General features: G+C 38.5%; 1 protein-coding gene across 15 annotated transcripts in view; it reads right to left on the bottom strand.

Moving 5' to 3' along the window:
• Positions 1 to 16,209, bottom strand: part of FOXP1 (forkhead box P1) — a 691,415-nt gene that overhangs the window by 170,840 nt on the left and 504,366 nt on the right. For 12 of the 15 annotated variants that reach the window (XM_043986904.1, XM_043986912.1, XM_043986933.1 and 9 more), the window contains one exon: positions 11,999 to 12,091. The exons of 2 other annotated variants lie outside the window; for them this stretch is intronic. In XM_043986904.1, the coding sequence (XP_043842839.1) occupies positions 11,999 to 12,091 (93 nt within the window). Of the gene's footprint in view, positions 1 to 11,998; positions 12,092 to 14,387; positions 14,494 to 16,209 lie in introns of those variants that run through there. One more of the 15 variants, XM_043986997.1, reaches the window with a different exon arrangement.

Raw genomic sequence — 16,209 nt, 5'->3', positions numbered from 1 at the left:
GTCACGGAACTTAAGGAAGAAGGGAGTTTCAAGGAGGAAGCAGTTCACACCATCCAAAGCCCCAGAAAGGTCAGAGTTGATAATGGTGAAAAGGCCCCTGGATTTAGCAATAGGATAACTTTTAGGAGAGACATTTCAGAAGACTAGTTGGGATAGAAGCCAGATTCCAGGGGGATGAGTAAAGACGGATGGGAAGTAACAAATGGTCACATACCATTCGCTTAAAAAGGTAAGAAAGAGGACGGCAGCTAGAGATGAGAGCAGGATAAAAGAAAACTTTTAAAGCATCCATCTTTAATCTATATTAACTATGTATACAAGTACATATTGGATTCTGCCTCCTTGAATACTTTCCAAAAGCGCATAAACAGAAAGTAGTCCAAATGGACAAGGGCTGGCACACTTTATCCTATTGTGTATTGGAAGGTTTAAATCCTGCTACTTAAGTAGTTAAAACGGCTGTGACCAGAAAAAAAAAAAAGTTATGAAGAGGAGATATAGCAGCAAGTCTAGAATTCTTAAAAATGACTGGTAGCCAGCCCCTGTAATTTAGCAGGCAATCATTTAAAACTCTGAGATCCATAATGGCAAGACTGATAAAGTCCACCCATGTTCCAAAGGGGATAGGTTTGCTTTAAAATTTTAGAGAGCTCCTAAATATGACAACCATCTGATGTATTAAAATTATTCACAACCAAAAACAGACAGTCTGGAAATAGCTGGGATGACTTCATTTAGACAGAATTACCCAAATCTGTTTCTAATATACACAGTACACATAATAAATTTTTACAATATGACAAGGAAAACAAACTGAATAAAGGTTCCTGATCTTTTGTTACACAAGCATAGTATATCCATGATATGTTTATAATAGTTTGCCCATGATATCACAGCTCAGTAACAAAAGCCTGAGAAACACAAAAACAGTTACTAGGTATGACATCAGCTCACAACTACCGTAATTACATTGATACACATATTTCCCCCAAAAGTATACTTTTCCCAGACTGCTTCTCAGTTTCAATGGGAGTCTTTGGACAATTATTCTCAGAGTTGTCTGCTGTGTTTGAGTAATACCCTTCTTTCCTCTCCTTCTCAAACACCATTTCACTTTGTAAAATGTATATTTCAATTACAAGTGCTGTTTTTCAAATGTACTCATAAACATATAAATTAGGAAAGACAATGGTTTAGTGGATTGGGGTAAAGAAATGGCTACCAGACATCCTAAGTTCAAATCAACTTGCTGCCTCTAATTTGTTCAGATACATATCTGTGTGCCTCGGTTTCTCACTTGAAAATGAAAATATTATTTGTGCCATAGGAGTTCAATATTTTTTTCTTGCTAAAACCAGCTACTGACATTGAAAATAGCCTTATGTTTTTTCTTCTTTCTTTCCTTCCTTAATGTTATGGGTTTTTGGTGTTTTCTTTATGTATGTACCTTAAACCCTGGATAAATAACATGTATAGGAAATAGGAGGATGCCTTATATTTACAGAAGGTAATTTCTCAAAGGACCAAACTTTTGAAGCATATCCCACATGTACCGCTTCAATCTCTCTGTTTTACTATCTCAGCTGGCTTTCCTGCCTGGGCATCATGCCAAGTGGACTGGACTACCCCTCATTGTCACTTCTGTTCTATGGTGCTTGCACCAACTGCTGTTATTCTAGGCTTCAGGAAATTTTCTAACCACTGGACAGGCTCCAGTGCTGTGCACTAATGAGTTGCAGATTGGAGGGCTCTTGTGTGTGTGTGTGTGTGTGTGTGTGTGTGTGTGTGTGTGTGTGTTAGGATAGTGTAGTGCCACGGTTTGTAAGAGGCAAAAAAGAAGAGAGAAGAAAAGCAGAATAAAAGAGAAAAAAAATTTTTAAATGGAAGTAATTTAAAGAAAAGGAAGGGAAGAAAAAAGAAAATAAAAAAGAGGGGAAAAAACAGTAGTTAAAAATTCTGTCTACTCAAATTGACAAGAAACGTGACCTCTGGACTTTACCAGAAATTCCTGCAGACTTACAAAATAAAGGAGTTTGCTTTTATCACACAGTATGAGGCTCATATGGAAAAATGGAAAACACTGCATCACTTGACCTTAAGATGCCCCCTTTTCAACCACAGATGAATATTATGTAGAAAAATTCTAAATCAACTTAAGATGTAAAAGGGGAAAAGGACTTCAATTTTCTACATTAGACTTGGTGATCATTATTTTAGTTCTTGAAATTTATTTTGCAATATTAGCACATGAGAAAGACTAATCATTTCTCTCTCTCTCTCTCTCTCTCTCTCTCTCACTTTGGGAGTGATTATTTAGTCACTTCTGCATGGTGTTCACATCATGGCCTAGACTTTCCTTATGTTAGGAAACAGTGAGCAAACCTCACTTACCCAGGCTTGAAAGCTACCCAAGGTTGAGTCACAAATTATTTGCTTACATTAACAGAACATTAAAACCCATCTAAAACAACCCAAGGAACTATGGCCATCTTTGAACTGTGATTCACTCCTATGGGAAACCAAAGACCTTTCTCTCTCTTAAAGGCAAAGAACAGTTATATATGATGATATCATACCCCATCAGAATGTAATCACTTCTTGATGGATTCTAACCCAACAGACTTTTTGAGTAATGAAATTACATTTCAAATTTTTGCCACACTCAGTGCCGGGTACTTTTAAAACTCAATCCCATCACATCCTTGAACTGTCATCAACATTTTTTCGGACTATGTCAATAAAATTGATTGCTTGCAGTTCTGAATTCTGCTCTGCACATGGAAACAATACAATTCATTTTAAAGTATTTTCGGGGGTGGTGGTAGTGGGTAAGAACCTTAGCAAAACTATCTACAACATGGAGAAAAAAACCACAGAAGCAAATAGAGGATGTTCTGAACAATTCAGTATGCTGGAAACTGACAAAAAAAATCCTGATGCAGAAGTCCTATATCCGAGCCTCACTGTTGTACTGACAGATAGAGTTTCTTGTCAGAAGTGAATGATGTTTTTGGAACATTAATACGTTCATTAAATTCTAACTCTCTCTCCTGAAAATGCTCTGTACTTTGGCTCAAAAGCATCTTGACAGGTTTGTAGTAATCATATATATGAAGACCCCTGAGTACACAGTTGTGGAGATGCCTCATGCCTATAACCAATCTGTTGCTTTTACAAGTTTAATCTAGGTATTAAGAATCTGATTGTGGAACCATGTTGATACAACATCTTCAACCCAGCTGTACATCATATCAACCACTATGGGTGGTGACAGTCTCCCATGACTCTTAGAAATGGTACATACTTTTAACTCCCTAATCTGTAATACTACAAAATACTGCTCTCATTTTTTTCCAAAGCACAAGTGGACTATCAGCAAGGGTCCGACAGTGTTATTCCTAATTACCTTTTTTTTACTCTTGATCCTGTGGCTCTCATAATTAGTTACCTGGGGCTGCAATCCAATTTGAAGTGATGACAAGAAAGTGATCCATGAAGAAGTAATAAGTTAAATCCAATTTCAGCCTTCCTCTAATTAAATGCACATGGAACTAATGACTCAAACGCTACCATTTCAGTGATAATGGTAATTAGCGAGGTGGGAGTCACTCTTTCTCAACACCGTAGGTGTAAACCTCCAAGTAAAATGGTAGGAGCCCTCTTAATTACATGTGTCATTTTGTCAGCAATTTACACATTTTTGACCAGTCAAGTATGTTTCATGTGTTTTCTTTTTCTTTTTTCCCCCCATATTTCCCCAACCCTTCAGACAGTGATAACCACATGCTTGAATCCATGTTCTGATTCATAGAGCCTCACTGGATCTCTTCAGACTGCAGGATCAGAAATCACTTTGACTGGGATCCAGCTGACTGCGTTGCCACTCACAGAGACAAATAGATGCTGAACAAAGAGGAGAAGCAAGACAGTTAGCAAGATGGCCTGAAGTCTGGTGGCAGAAATCAGTGAGGCTGAATTTTCAGAACTGAAGTATAGGCAGAATTTGGATGCCAAGAAGAGTTGTGGCTGGTGAAGGAAAGGAGACATGACAGTGTCTGGGGGTGGTTACAAAGATCAGAAAAGATATAAACCCTGACTTTATGCTGTTTACAATCTAGAAAGTAGTTGACATTTGCATAGTGCTTCAGTTAGCTGACTTTTGGGGAGGGGGGCATTGTCAAAGGTGTCATGTGATAACCAAGGCATAGAGTCAGAATCTTACAGCCCTAAGGTACCTTAGAGGTCATCTTATTCAATAACCCCATTTCACACATGGAAACAAATCCAGAAAGATGAAATCAATTGTCCAATGTCATACAACTAGAAATTTGCAGATCTGGGATTTGAACACAGGACCCTTGTCTCCCAGTTCAACTGTCTTTCTATAGCACCAGGAGGGTACCTGACTATAGATTAAAAAATTAAAATAGAAGCATCTTCCAGATCATTTGAAATTCTTTTTTGTCCTCTTTTGAGACTTGAGACTTGAGACTTAGGGGTTCTGAGATTCCTTAGTGATGTGTGAGAAAACTGATAACATCTAAAATAGAATAGAAATTTTGCTCTCTCAAGAATAATTAAGCTGCCATGGTGCCTAGGCACAAAGCTAGGATAAATCATGATTGTCGAAGGAATCAAATGAGCTGAAGTGTATAAAGGGCTTTGTAAACCATAAAATGCCACATAAATGTCAGCTACCTACTAATGGATAACATTTATATAGCACTTTAAGGTTTGCAAAGTGCTTTACATATATTATCGCATTTGGGCCACACAGTAACCTTGTAATGCAAGTGCTATTAAAATCCCCCATTTTACAGATGGGGAAATAAAGGTTGAGGGAGGTTAAGCGACTTGCCAACAAACACACAGCTAACAGATGTTCAAGGCAGAATTCAAAGCTAGGTCTTTCTGACACCAAATCCACTGTGGTTCCCAACTGCAGCTAACTAAGATGAGAGAGAGAGAGAGAGAGAGAGAGAGAGAGAGAGAGAGAGAGAGAGAGAGACAGACAGACAGACAGACAGACAGACAGACAGACAGACACTGTATAGTTCTGGCCAAAAACTCTATATTCTAGCAGGCAAAGACAACACAAAGAGAGAGAAAAAGGGTGGTAGAATTCAGTATAGTGGGGAGGTGACCAGAAAGTACCATGGAGATCTGTTTCCAGAGAAGATATAGTGAAACTTCATCTATTAGAGCCCAGAACCCCAGTTTACTAGGTCGCTAAACTGCTTCCTAATAGATTATCAGCAATTGAAGAGCTGGAATTAAGACCTTATTAATTCTGATGTCCATCTTCAATGCTAAGCACAAAGAAGACACTGAGAAAAAGGAGTTGAATGAAACTGAGTGTTGGCATTAAAAAAATTACTTGCTTAACTTTGAAGACTAAAACTTTAGTGTAAGTTTCAGGTATCTAATTTTAAGTGGGGACATTTAAAAGAATACTAAATTTCTGAATTCAAAATTCAAAATTGCATTTCCCTTTTTACAGTTTCTTCTTTGGCAAATTTTCCCCTGTGATTAGCATAGAGATGATGCAAGATAGTAAGATTATAAGTAATATTAATGCAAAACAACCACCAAAAAATACCCAAACCTACTTAAAGCATACTTTGTGTGACATCAAGAAAACACCAACTTATATCTTAGGATCCTCTATTAAAACCACTCAAAGAGCATTTATTAAATCCCTAATGTGTACCTTAATGTGTTATTACAATCACCTTTTTTTTTTTTTTTTGCGGGGCAATCAGGGTTAAGTGATGTAAAGAATTAATTGTTATTTGAGGTTTTTATGCCTCGACGCGCACTGGCCTGGGGCTCCGCAAACCGCACTATGCTCTACCCTTGCCAGGGCTCTGGCACCTCACATCATCACCACTCGCCGATGCCTACATGGGCGTGGCAAAATTATAATGATTGGAAGCCTAGTGAGGGCAGTCATGTGACTGTCAGAGCGGCCATTCCATTGTCGGGGGCTGTGTGGGGTGTTTCTAGGGTTGGGGGAGGAGAACTGGGAATTCTGGGTGGAAGCTGGAAAGCGACAGGCATTCTTCTGCATATTTTCAGCTGATTCCTGGGCGGTGGTATTTTTTTCAGGTATTATAATTTCCCTTTTCCCCATTTTATTTCCTTTCCCTTGATCCTACTGATCCTGTTTGTGTGTGTGTGTGTGTGTGTGTGTTTAAGTTCGTTCTTGTTAAAATAAATCTTGTTCTGTTTTGAGGGAGGCTGCTGGTCTCCTTCTTTGCCCCAATATTGCGGTGAGCCGCTTAGCTAGCACTCCCCAATTAAAAATTGGTCCCCACAGTGACTTGCCCAGGGTCACATAGATAGTAAGTGTCAAGTGTCTGAGGCCAGATTTGAACTCCGGTACTCCTGAATCCAGGGCTGGTGCTTTATCCACTATGCCACCCAGCTGCCCCCTACTACAATCACTTTCAACTGGACTGAAGCACAGACTAAAACAAATCTTACTACTCTTCCATAAAACTGACCTATACTGTAAGGGATACTTCTAAACCTTGAGAGAGAGGGAGGGGGACACTACTCAAGTGAGATAATATTTGTAACATGTTTAGTGGAATGCATGGATTATATAAATGCTTATTCTCTTTCCTTCCTTCCCATTCTATCAGGGACAAATCTGAAGTTGAGTGGAGGTAAAAAACAGATAGAGTTGTGGACTTGGTGTCACAAAGACTTGGGTTTAAATCCTACCCCAAACAATTTTTAGGGCTGTTGACACAAGTCCCTTAACCACCCTGAGCCCAGAGTCCTCATTTGTAAGTATTAGTAGTACCTGCCTCACAGCACAAGTGAGATAATATTCATGAAATGCCTGAAAAATGCCAAGAGTATTTTTTGTTTTTGTTTTTTTGTTTTTGTGGGGCAATTAGGGTTAAGTGACTTGCCCAGGGTCACACAGCTAGTGTTAAGTGTCTGAGGTCATATTTGAACTCAGGTCCTCCTGAATCCAGGACTGGTGCTTTATCCACTGTGCCACCTAGCTGCCCCCCCTCCCCCTTTTTGTTTTGTTTTTTTTGGCCAAGAATTTTATAAGCGTTAGTTCTTACTATGATGCTGTCCTTCAGAAACTCTCTGGAGCTGTGGTCAACCAGGTGTGCAACTTTCAGTCTAGAGCAACAAACAAGCTTTACTTTCTTTTCTAACTTTCTTTCCTGCCAGAGTATACATGGACTTTTACTTTCTTAGGAGAAAGGGTGTCATTTGATTGGCTTTCAATTTATATATTCATGCCAACAACTAAAATGCCTAAAGAAGTAAAATGAATTACTACTCAAAAACTCTGGTCAAAGTTCCAAATTTTAATCAATAAAATTGCTCATCTACTCCCAAATTAATCTTTAGCCAGTGAAGTTACATATTTTCAGGGCTATAAACACACCTGCAGGGTTAAACATTCATTTCGCTTGTTCAAGCAATCTTCAAAAGTATATAAACACTTAGGAGAGTAGTTTGAACATTTTTTGCTCACATATAAATTTCGTTATGTAATAAAACATTGACAATTCAGACTATGTTAATTTGGAAGCTGTGATAATTCACACAGGCTAAATTGAAATCAGCTTTTTTATGCTTATTTATTTTTAAGAGTTAGCTGGGTTAGTTAATAGTGCAAACAAGATTGCAGAGAGGAAAAGTTTGTTTTATTTAGAACAGATAGCTTCGATGTACTTTACAAGTGCCTTTTACTTAACTTCATTCTGTTGATTATTAATCACTCATCTTCTCAGGGTCTCTACTGGCCATTGTTTTGTTAACCTAGTTAGTGTTTGCATCTGTACTGAAAAATAATATCAATTGTTTTAAAACAACCATTTCCATAATTCAGACATGTTCAACTTTAGATAGGGCCACTCACTTTGTCTGAATTAATGATGTTTTGCCATATTTTTATGGTTTCTATTGAATAACCAATTACAATACCAGTTTCTAATTTCAAATTTCTTTTGTTTTTATCATCAGGCTGTAAAACTAGAGGACTCTGCCAACCAAAAGCAAAGAAGTGTGAGATATGCTTAAAATATGAGTCACGGTATATTTGGAAATTTTTAAAAAGCTATCAGCCATCATCGGATCAAATCCCTCTCCACTGTCAAGTCTTCCTCTATACTAAGATCTCAAAGTTGTTAAAAGAGGCCTGTGACTGCAGTTCTCAAGGCTGAGAGAAGCAGACGATGAACAGTCCTAAGACCTTGGTAGAATTTTGCTTGCATTTAAAAGCTACTCAGTCGATGATGCCCCAGCGAGGACAGAGGATGACGACATCTTTAAACATTAAGGCCATTTCATCACTGAATGACAAAGAATTAAAGTACAATTTTACAACAAGGTGATAACATGTTAGCTGGGTCAATCAAGAGCAGTGTAATTTTACCCTCATCTGTTTATGCCAGGTCAGCTTACCTGATGAAGCTTACTTAATTAGACAGAATGAGACTGGATAACTGAGAAGTCATTTAGCCATCCTCTGTACTGGACATAAATTGCCTTATGTAACCAATGCACTCAGCAATTCTTCCAAACCAGTTTAAACTCCCTGCTTGTCAACTACTGAACTCAGGGAGGTGGAAAGAGCCTCAAAACATCTTATTGGGAGAACCAACATTCAAGATTACTACCTCTGTTCCTACCTCAAATTTTATATAAGTGGTTAAGTTGACTTATAAGGATTGTGCCCTTGCCAAGGAGGAAAAGAAAAGGGGAACGCCCTGGATCTTATTTGTGGTGAGTATTAGTTAAAAACCTTCTAATGGTTGACAGGAATAATACTATTATATACCATTAAGGAAGCTCCCTCTGTCCCCCCCAAAAGAAACACATACCCCATATTTTAGCTGTAAAAGAACATAGTCTTTAAAAAATTATCTAGAAATTCCACATGTATGAAAAAAGGATTTTAAAAGGAATATTAGTATTGTGGTTTTTTTTTAAATCTCCAAATGATCTTCAATATTTAGGGCACTGTGATCAGTTAAATTTATGTATGTATATATTATTTTTACCATGTTTTTTAGGACTTATTGGTTTCCTCCCACCCCCATAATACAATGTCATTTCTCCAGTGCACTTGGGGCCTGCTATATTCAGGAGGACTCAGAGTATTTTTAAGGCTGCGAAAGCTCTGGGAGTGAGGAAAAAGAATGGGCAGTCATTTGAATCAGTGAGTGACAGGCCAGGCTAGCTCTCTGTATACATTAATAAATTAGAATTTTAATTGTGTCTCTGACTGCAGGAGATGCACGACGACTTCAATATGTACCAACAATTGGCTATGTTATGGAATCTGCGATGCGGCCTTCACTGTTGACCTCTGAAACACAATTCCCAGTCTGACTACGGAAACTGTTCAGTTTGATCCTTTCAACTTATTTGAATCCTGACAAATAGGCTCACAGCTGAAAGGTCAACACAGTCATATTTCATCCTCTGGAGTTATTCTTAAGACATCTGCACAACAAAGCATTTCTCTTAGTACCTGACACTGGCCCTTCCTCAATTCCTGGCACAATAGCTCATTAAAAATGTCCCCAGCGTTAGAGTACATTAAAAGGCATATGGAGCGGCAAGAGTTTACCAAATAAATGTTTTTGGAAGTGTTAATAAACAATACGTGTGGTGGCTTGGTGGTTCCAATAAAATGTCACTGCAACACTGATAAATTCCTCAAAGATAGTTCCTTTCTAAACTTCAGAAAAAGGAATAAATGCATCCCTAGTAAAAAGGCTTTGCATTCTTTTCCAGGTTCCTGAGAGGATAATTTTGGGACATGGATTTCTCTACTCTGACCAACCGAAGTCAAATACATGGAGTGATCACAGGTTGAGTTCAGGATGGAGTTTGATGTTCTGAATCAAATTAATTCCATTTATTAAAAACTGCGCTCACAAATTCTCATTCACACTAGTCTCAAGTCTTAGGATCCTTGAATCACCAATTTTAGAGCGAGAAGAGACCTTAGAGGGCATCTACTCAGATCACAGAATCACAAGGAGGAAAAAGAGGTTCAGAGATGTACAGCAACTTACCCAAAACTACACAGGTAGTAAGTGAAATTATTAAAATTTGAACATGTCCTCAGATTCTAAATCTTGCTTTATTTTCAAACCAATGCATGCACAAAGTGAGCCCTATTCCTTCCTTCCATCCATCCATCCATCCATCCATCCATCCATCCATCCATCCATCCATCCATCCATCCATCCATCCATCCATCTATCCCTCTATTTCGCTCATCCATCTATCTATCTATCTATCTATCTATCTATCTATCTATCTATCTATCTATCTATCTATCTATCTATCTATCTATCTATCTATCCATCCATCCATCCATCCATCCATCCATCCATCCATCCATCCATCCATCCATCCATCCATCCATCCATCCATCTATCCATCTATCTATCTATCTATCTATCTATCTATCTATCTATCTATCTATCTATCTATCTATCTATCTATCTATCTATCTATCTATCTATCTATCCGTCTGTCTGTCTGTCTGTCCATCTATCTATTTGTCTATCTATTGTCTTTCTTCTTAAACGGTATCAGCTGAAATATATTTTAAACACCTAATGCTTACCAAATTATGGGCATTGGGATGACTTTCTAAAATCTATCTTCTCTTAAGAGATTAGTGCAAATAAAAAATCCTCCAAAGTGGTCACATTATTTGAATTTGCACTGTGCGTTCCCATTGGGCTGGAATTTTGCAGAATTATAATTTCAAATAGGGTGATTTTGAATATATGTGACCACTTCAGGGGAGTCTCTAATCTCACTAATCAGGATCTAGTTGTGATAACTTTTTGTCCCTAAAGGAATCCAAGTAAAAGTTCTTATTTATTTCTAAACAACTTTTTTTTAATGCGTGCGCTTGAATTGCAGCTACAAAGGAAATTTAATCTACTTCTGTAATGCAAATAATTCTTGGCTTCACAAAATTAACCTTTGAAAACATCCAAGGCAACTAGCAATGGAAAACAGGTATTAATTATGGCCAGGCCATAATGGTGATGCATTTTCAAAGCACCATATCTTCCTCCTTGATCCTCATCTATCTGAAAATGATAGTATTCCTTGTTTCTCTAACAAGAAGATTCTAGTGGGGTGTGGGAGGAAGAATATTGGCCCTGGAAGCTGAAGAACCAGGTTCAAGTGTCAGCTCCAAAACTTACTAGGGAAGTGGCTATAAACATCATTTAATGTCTTGCAGCCTCAGTTTCTAGTTCTGAGCACAATAACATTAGCCCTGCCTACACTGCATAGGTTTGTTATTAGGATGTTTTATAAATATTCAAGTACGATGACTATTATGCAACTAGACTCATGATTTCATGTGTATATATAATTCCCAGATGAGGAAACTCCCTCTAAGATGCAGGTAAGCACCTTTTTTGAAACTTTGTGGTTTTAAGCATAGCCTAGAGCATTCAGAGGTTAAGTAACTTGCTCATGGTTATATAGCTGGCACATGTCACAGGAAGAACTTGAAATCCAGACTACCCCTCCCACCCCCGGCTTCAGGGCTAGCTCTCTATCTATCCAATACTCCACACTGTCCGAATCATTATTAATCATCTGCAAAACTGGGAGCTCTTCTTGATCGATGTCTACCACTTCCTAGTCCTTGCCTGAAACCAAAAACATCTACTGAACTTTTCCTTCACACATCGAAAGCACTTTTAGATTGCATGGATGATAAAGTTGATATTGACCCAAGAAGGAAGCTTAACATGTTGGCATAGCCATAACTTCATTGATTTGGGCAGGAGGCAGGGGAGGGAACACTAAGAGAAACTTGCCTACAGAATTTCTTCCATAAGTGGAAGATCAGCATACAACAGCTGTTGATGATATTGACTAATAAGAAAACGTCAAGTGTCTTACATTCGACACCCAGACGATAACAGAGTGCTCATGGTTCCTGCCTCTCCCTTTTTTTTTTTTTTTTTTTTACCTGAAGGGCTGGCTGTTTGTCATTCCTCTTGGGGGACTTTAATCCACTAACTTGTTGCTGTTGTAGAAGAAGCTGTCTTGCCACCTGAAGAGCCTGGAAGGAAAGAAGGAAGGAAAACTTTGGCTTAGCACAGCGCTCTGGGATGCTGTTTCCCCAAATTCCTCTAAGCCGTCCTCAAGAATGGATCCCGAATTTGTCATGACAAGGAAAAGACTGTAGTACATAAGACTTCTTCCTAGAATGACTTGATCCCTTTCAGAGATTTTGTTGACTTTGGTCAACTTTTCAGGCACAATCCATTTACTCAGCTCGTCCCTATAATCTACTATGTAATAATAATAACTAGAATTTATGGAGTATTTTAAGGTTTACAAAGTAATTCCATGTGGTATTTCATTTGATCCTCAACAAAACGGTGGGGTAGGTGCTATCATTAACCTCAATTTGCAGATGAGGGAAGTCAAATGAGTTGTCCAGGATCACAAAACCAGTAAGTGAATGAGGCAGGAATACAATGAAGGTCTTCCAGTCTGCCTAGATCTTTAGTACTTTTGCCTTACTCTGAGGCAATATTGCCAGGTGATACCAGGAGTAACTAACTGAAAGAAAGAAAATAATTAACTGGTTTCATAGACAGGAGACTATCTCCTTTACTATTATATTCTTTGATTTAGATGAAATGAAATGCTTCACCTTACTTGAATTGTCATTTAGAGTTGTAACATAAAAGACATTCTTTTGAACCAGCCCATTATGACTAAAAATAGTTTGTTTTTTGGGGATAGAAACAGATGCATAATAGCAGAAAAGATGTGGGTAGCCTAGAGAAAAAGGGAAATCAATGGATGTTGAGCTGGTTATTTTCTTTTCCCTATCATCTATTGAAAGGGAATGATACTAAATGATTATTTCAAAAGTTGAGTGTTTACGCTTCATCTAGCTGGTAGTCAAGCTATTGAACATAGGAAGGGTGGGACATAGTGAACAATTAACTAACAATGTTAGGAATAGGACAAATCTGAATCTAGTAGAGATGCCTAAAGAAGCAAGTGGAAATGGAAATATTCATGAAACGCCCAACAAGCCTAGTCTTCCAAAATGTGAATCAAGGGCTTGCCCAGATTTGTGTGGGTGTACAAGGCCCACAATATACCTAAAACAAAAATCCATAATAAGGAATTCTGATTTTTTTGAAGAAAACATGGAAGAGTCAGAAATACCTCTGTGATAATCAAGGCTGTGACATTAGAAATAGAGAACAGAAGTTCACAAAAGATTCTGACTACAATTCACTTGAAAGGATCATATTTTGTGAGTCAAATCATCCAGGGGCCAAGAAATTATACCAACAGGAAGAAAAACTTAAAACAGAGCTATTACCTAATTGATGCAAATTTTCCCTCCAAAGATGCTGAGGCAGACTATAGAACTCATCCATGCTATGTTCTCCACATTTTCCTGTAAATTCACAATAGGGTGTCTTGACAACAGAATGCTCTCTTTCCTTGCTTTCTCTTGGCATCATGAGGATATCACTGGAGAACAATGAGTATGGTTGTCCCTCTTATTTGTCATGTGACTAGCCCATGCTCTTTTTAGACTATATTTTTATTTCACGACATATTCTTTTCCTATATATCATGCTCTCCCCGCCCCCCCCCCCCCCCAAAGCCTGAAATGTAAAGTGACTCCATTAGGAAGATAAAGGTAATTGCTTCAATAGAACACCAAACAAACTACCAACCAATTTGATAAATTCAATGGGAAAAGACTTGGTTGAACTAGCTTGTGAACTGAATTGGCCAGCAGACCAGGATACATGCTTGGATGCCTGTCTGAACTGGCCAGTCACTTGACTCTTAAAAAATTACACTCATAGATGCTGCCACTGTATTAGTGCGTGTTGTCATTATATACTTGAGAGCATGTGTATCACTACTTAATCTGAAGATTAAGTTGGTGCACAACATCTTGAGGTTATCCAGACGTGTGAAAGGGCTATAAGAAAAGATACAGTTGGAAAGCGAGAATGCCTCATGATCCATATGTACTTGGCTCAGAGAAAGGGAAAAGATGTACAAAATGATCAGAAGCAATTGTGCCCATCTTGAGGGACCTGATGATGTGGGGTCAGCAAGAAATAAACCTTCTAAACCATGGTCAGAATCTTCAGCCAGGCCTTGTTCCTGCGGTATTAAAGCCAAGGATACCTAGAGGTCTTGGTACAAGATTCAGTGGAAGCTTCCTTTTGGAGAAATAGGAAAAGAAAGGGGAGAGAGAGAATGACCAGAAGGGGAGACAAGAAAGAAGATTAAGGGAAGGAACTCACCCACTCAGCCACACCCCCAAACCCTTTGTCCCAGGAAGGCTTGCTGCCTACTGCACTCACCACAACCAGCCTTTCAGATGGAGTGGACAGTCTAGCTCGGCTGTGAAGAAAGAAATATGTTGGAGAGTGTCTGCCTGCAAGAGCCTAAAGAAAAAGGCTGTCTGAGAGGGACATCTGGAAGCCGGGACGCCTGGGAGAGTTGCCTGAGACTCAAGCCTGCTGTCTCACTGGAGGACTCACCATCGCCGGACTCAGGGTTTCCTTGTCTCCTTGGAGACGTTCAGTACATGCGTAGGTGTAAAAGTGGGCAGACTGGAGATTTCATTTATATCATATAAGAAAAATAGTCCCTTTGCAAGGTGCCTGCAGGAGCAAGAGCCTTTGCTGCTCCCCTCTACGTATCCTCAGCTATTTATCTTCAAGGGTTTATGACTTTTTCATGCAAGAAAGGGGAAGTGTTATAAATTTCAACCAGGAAATTTAGAATTCTCAGATCAACAGACTGAGTCTGGCTCCTAGATGGGAGGGTTAAAAAGAGATCATAGGTGACAGGAGTCAGGTTGGTCAAAGTAATTTTTAGAGAAAAAGAGAACAAAAAGCTAAGTCTATTTGTAGTTCTCTGGTAAAAGCCTCATCTTGGGTTCCTGACTTTTACATCTGCTTCCTGCTTGACCCTTGAGTAAGTCATGTAGCCTTTAAGAATCTCAGTTTCCTCATCTGTAAAACAAGGGTATTAATTTTGTCCCCGAGTTATGAAGTGTAAGGACTTCATGCACATTAGAACACTACAGAAATGTGCTACTATATTCAAATTCAAACACTGTTGCCCATGTAAAAAGAGCTTACCACAGACAGCCAAAGAAATGTTCCTTTTCTAACTAGAGGGCTTCCAATCTTTCCTTGTTTCCATTATTCTACAATGCTAAATATGATCTAGTACGTGCCACAAACACCTCCATGGCCAATGAAGGCGCCACTGTTCATAGGTGGGGGTGCTCTCCACTCAAGTTACTTAACTAAAAGAGAACATAAAATAAAAACAAACATTTCTTCAGCGCTTATTCTATATACATGTGATTACCAAGGTATAAGGTAAAATGGAACAGTGAAAAGAACATAGAGTTGAGATAGAGGACATAGGTTCAAAACATCGTTCTAGTCATTTATGGACTTGGGTTAGATTTCCTCACCTACAAAATGAAGATGTTAGACTCAAGGAGCCTATGATCCCTTCTAGTGCAATGCCTGGCACCTGATAGGTGGCATATACATTCTTATTCCTTCTTTCCCCTTCCAGTGCTAAAACTATTTGATTAATAATGACATATTCTGTTCTTGTTTGAAAGGGGAACAGTCCATCGCTGATGCATTTAAAAAAAAAGTACACAGAAGAGAACAGAAAGGAAATTCAAAAGGAAACAAAGATAAGCTTTGAAACTAACACCGAATGTATCATATACTAAGTCTTTTTAAAGGCCAAATCTAATAGAAATTTGTAGCATGCTATTTTTTACTTTCATTTTTTCTTTTATTTAAGTTTTCTTAAACAGTTTTTTCCCTTTTTTGTGGGAGGGGGACAGGGCAATGAGGGTTAAGTGACTTCCCAAGGTCACACAGCTAATAAATGCCAGTGTCTGAGACCAAATTTGAACTCAAGTCCTCCTGAATCCAGGGCTGGCGCTTTTTCCACTGTGCCACCTAGCTGCCCCCTAATATAGTATGTTTTACAGGGTTGTACATGTATAACCTATATCCATAACTTAGGGCCTCAGGGACGAGTGAGGGGAGGGAGGGAAAGAGGAATAAAAATTGGAACCCCAAATTAGAAATGTTTATTACTTAAAAAGAAAAGATATTGTGGTTTCACATATAATCCTCTTTT

Source organism: Dromiciops gliroides, chromosome 1, assembly GCF_019393635.1.
Source record: "Dromiciops gliroides isolate mDroGli1 chromosome 1, mDroGli1.pri, whole genome shotgun sequence".
Lineage (NCBI taxonomy): Eukaryota > Metazoa > Chordata > Mammalia > Microbiotheria > Microbiotheriidae > Dromiciops > Dromiciops gliroides.
Note: the sequence above shows the minus strand (reverse complement) of the source record. Positions and strands in the feature narration are given on the sequence as shown.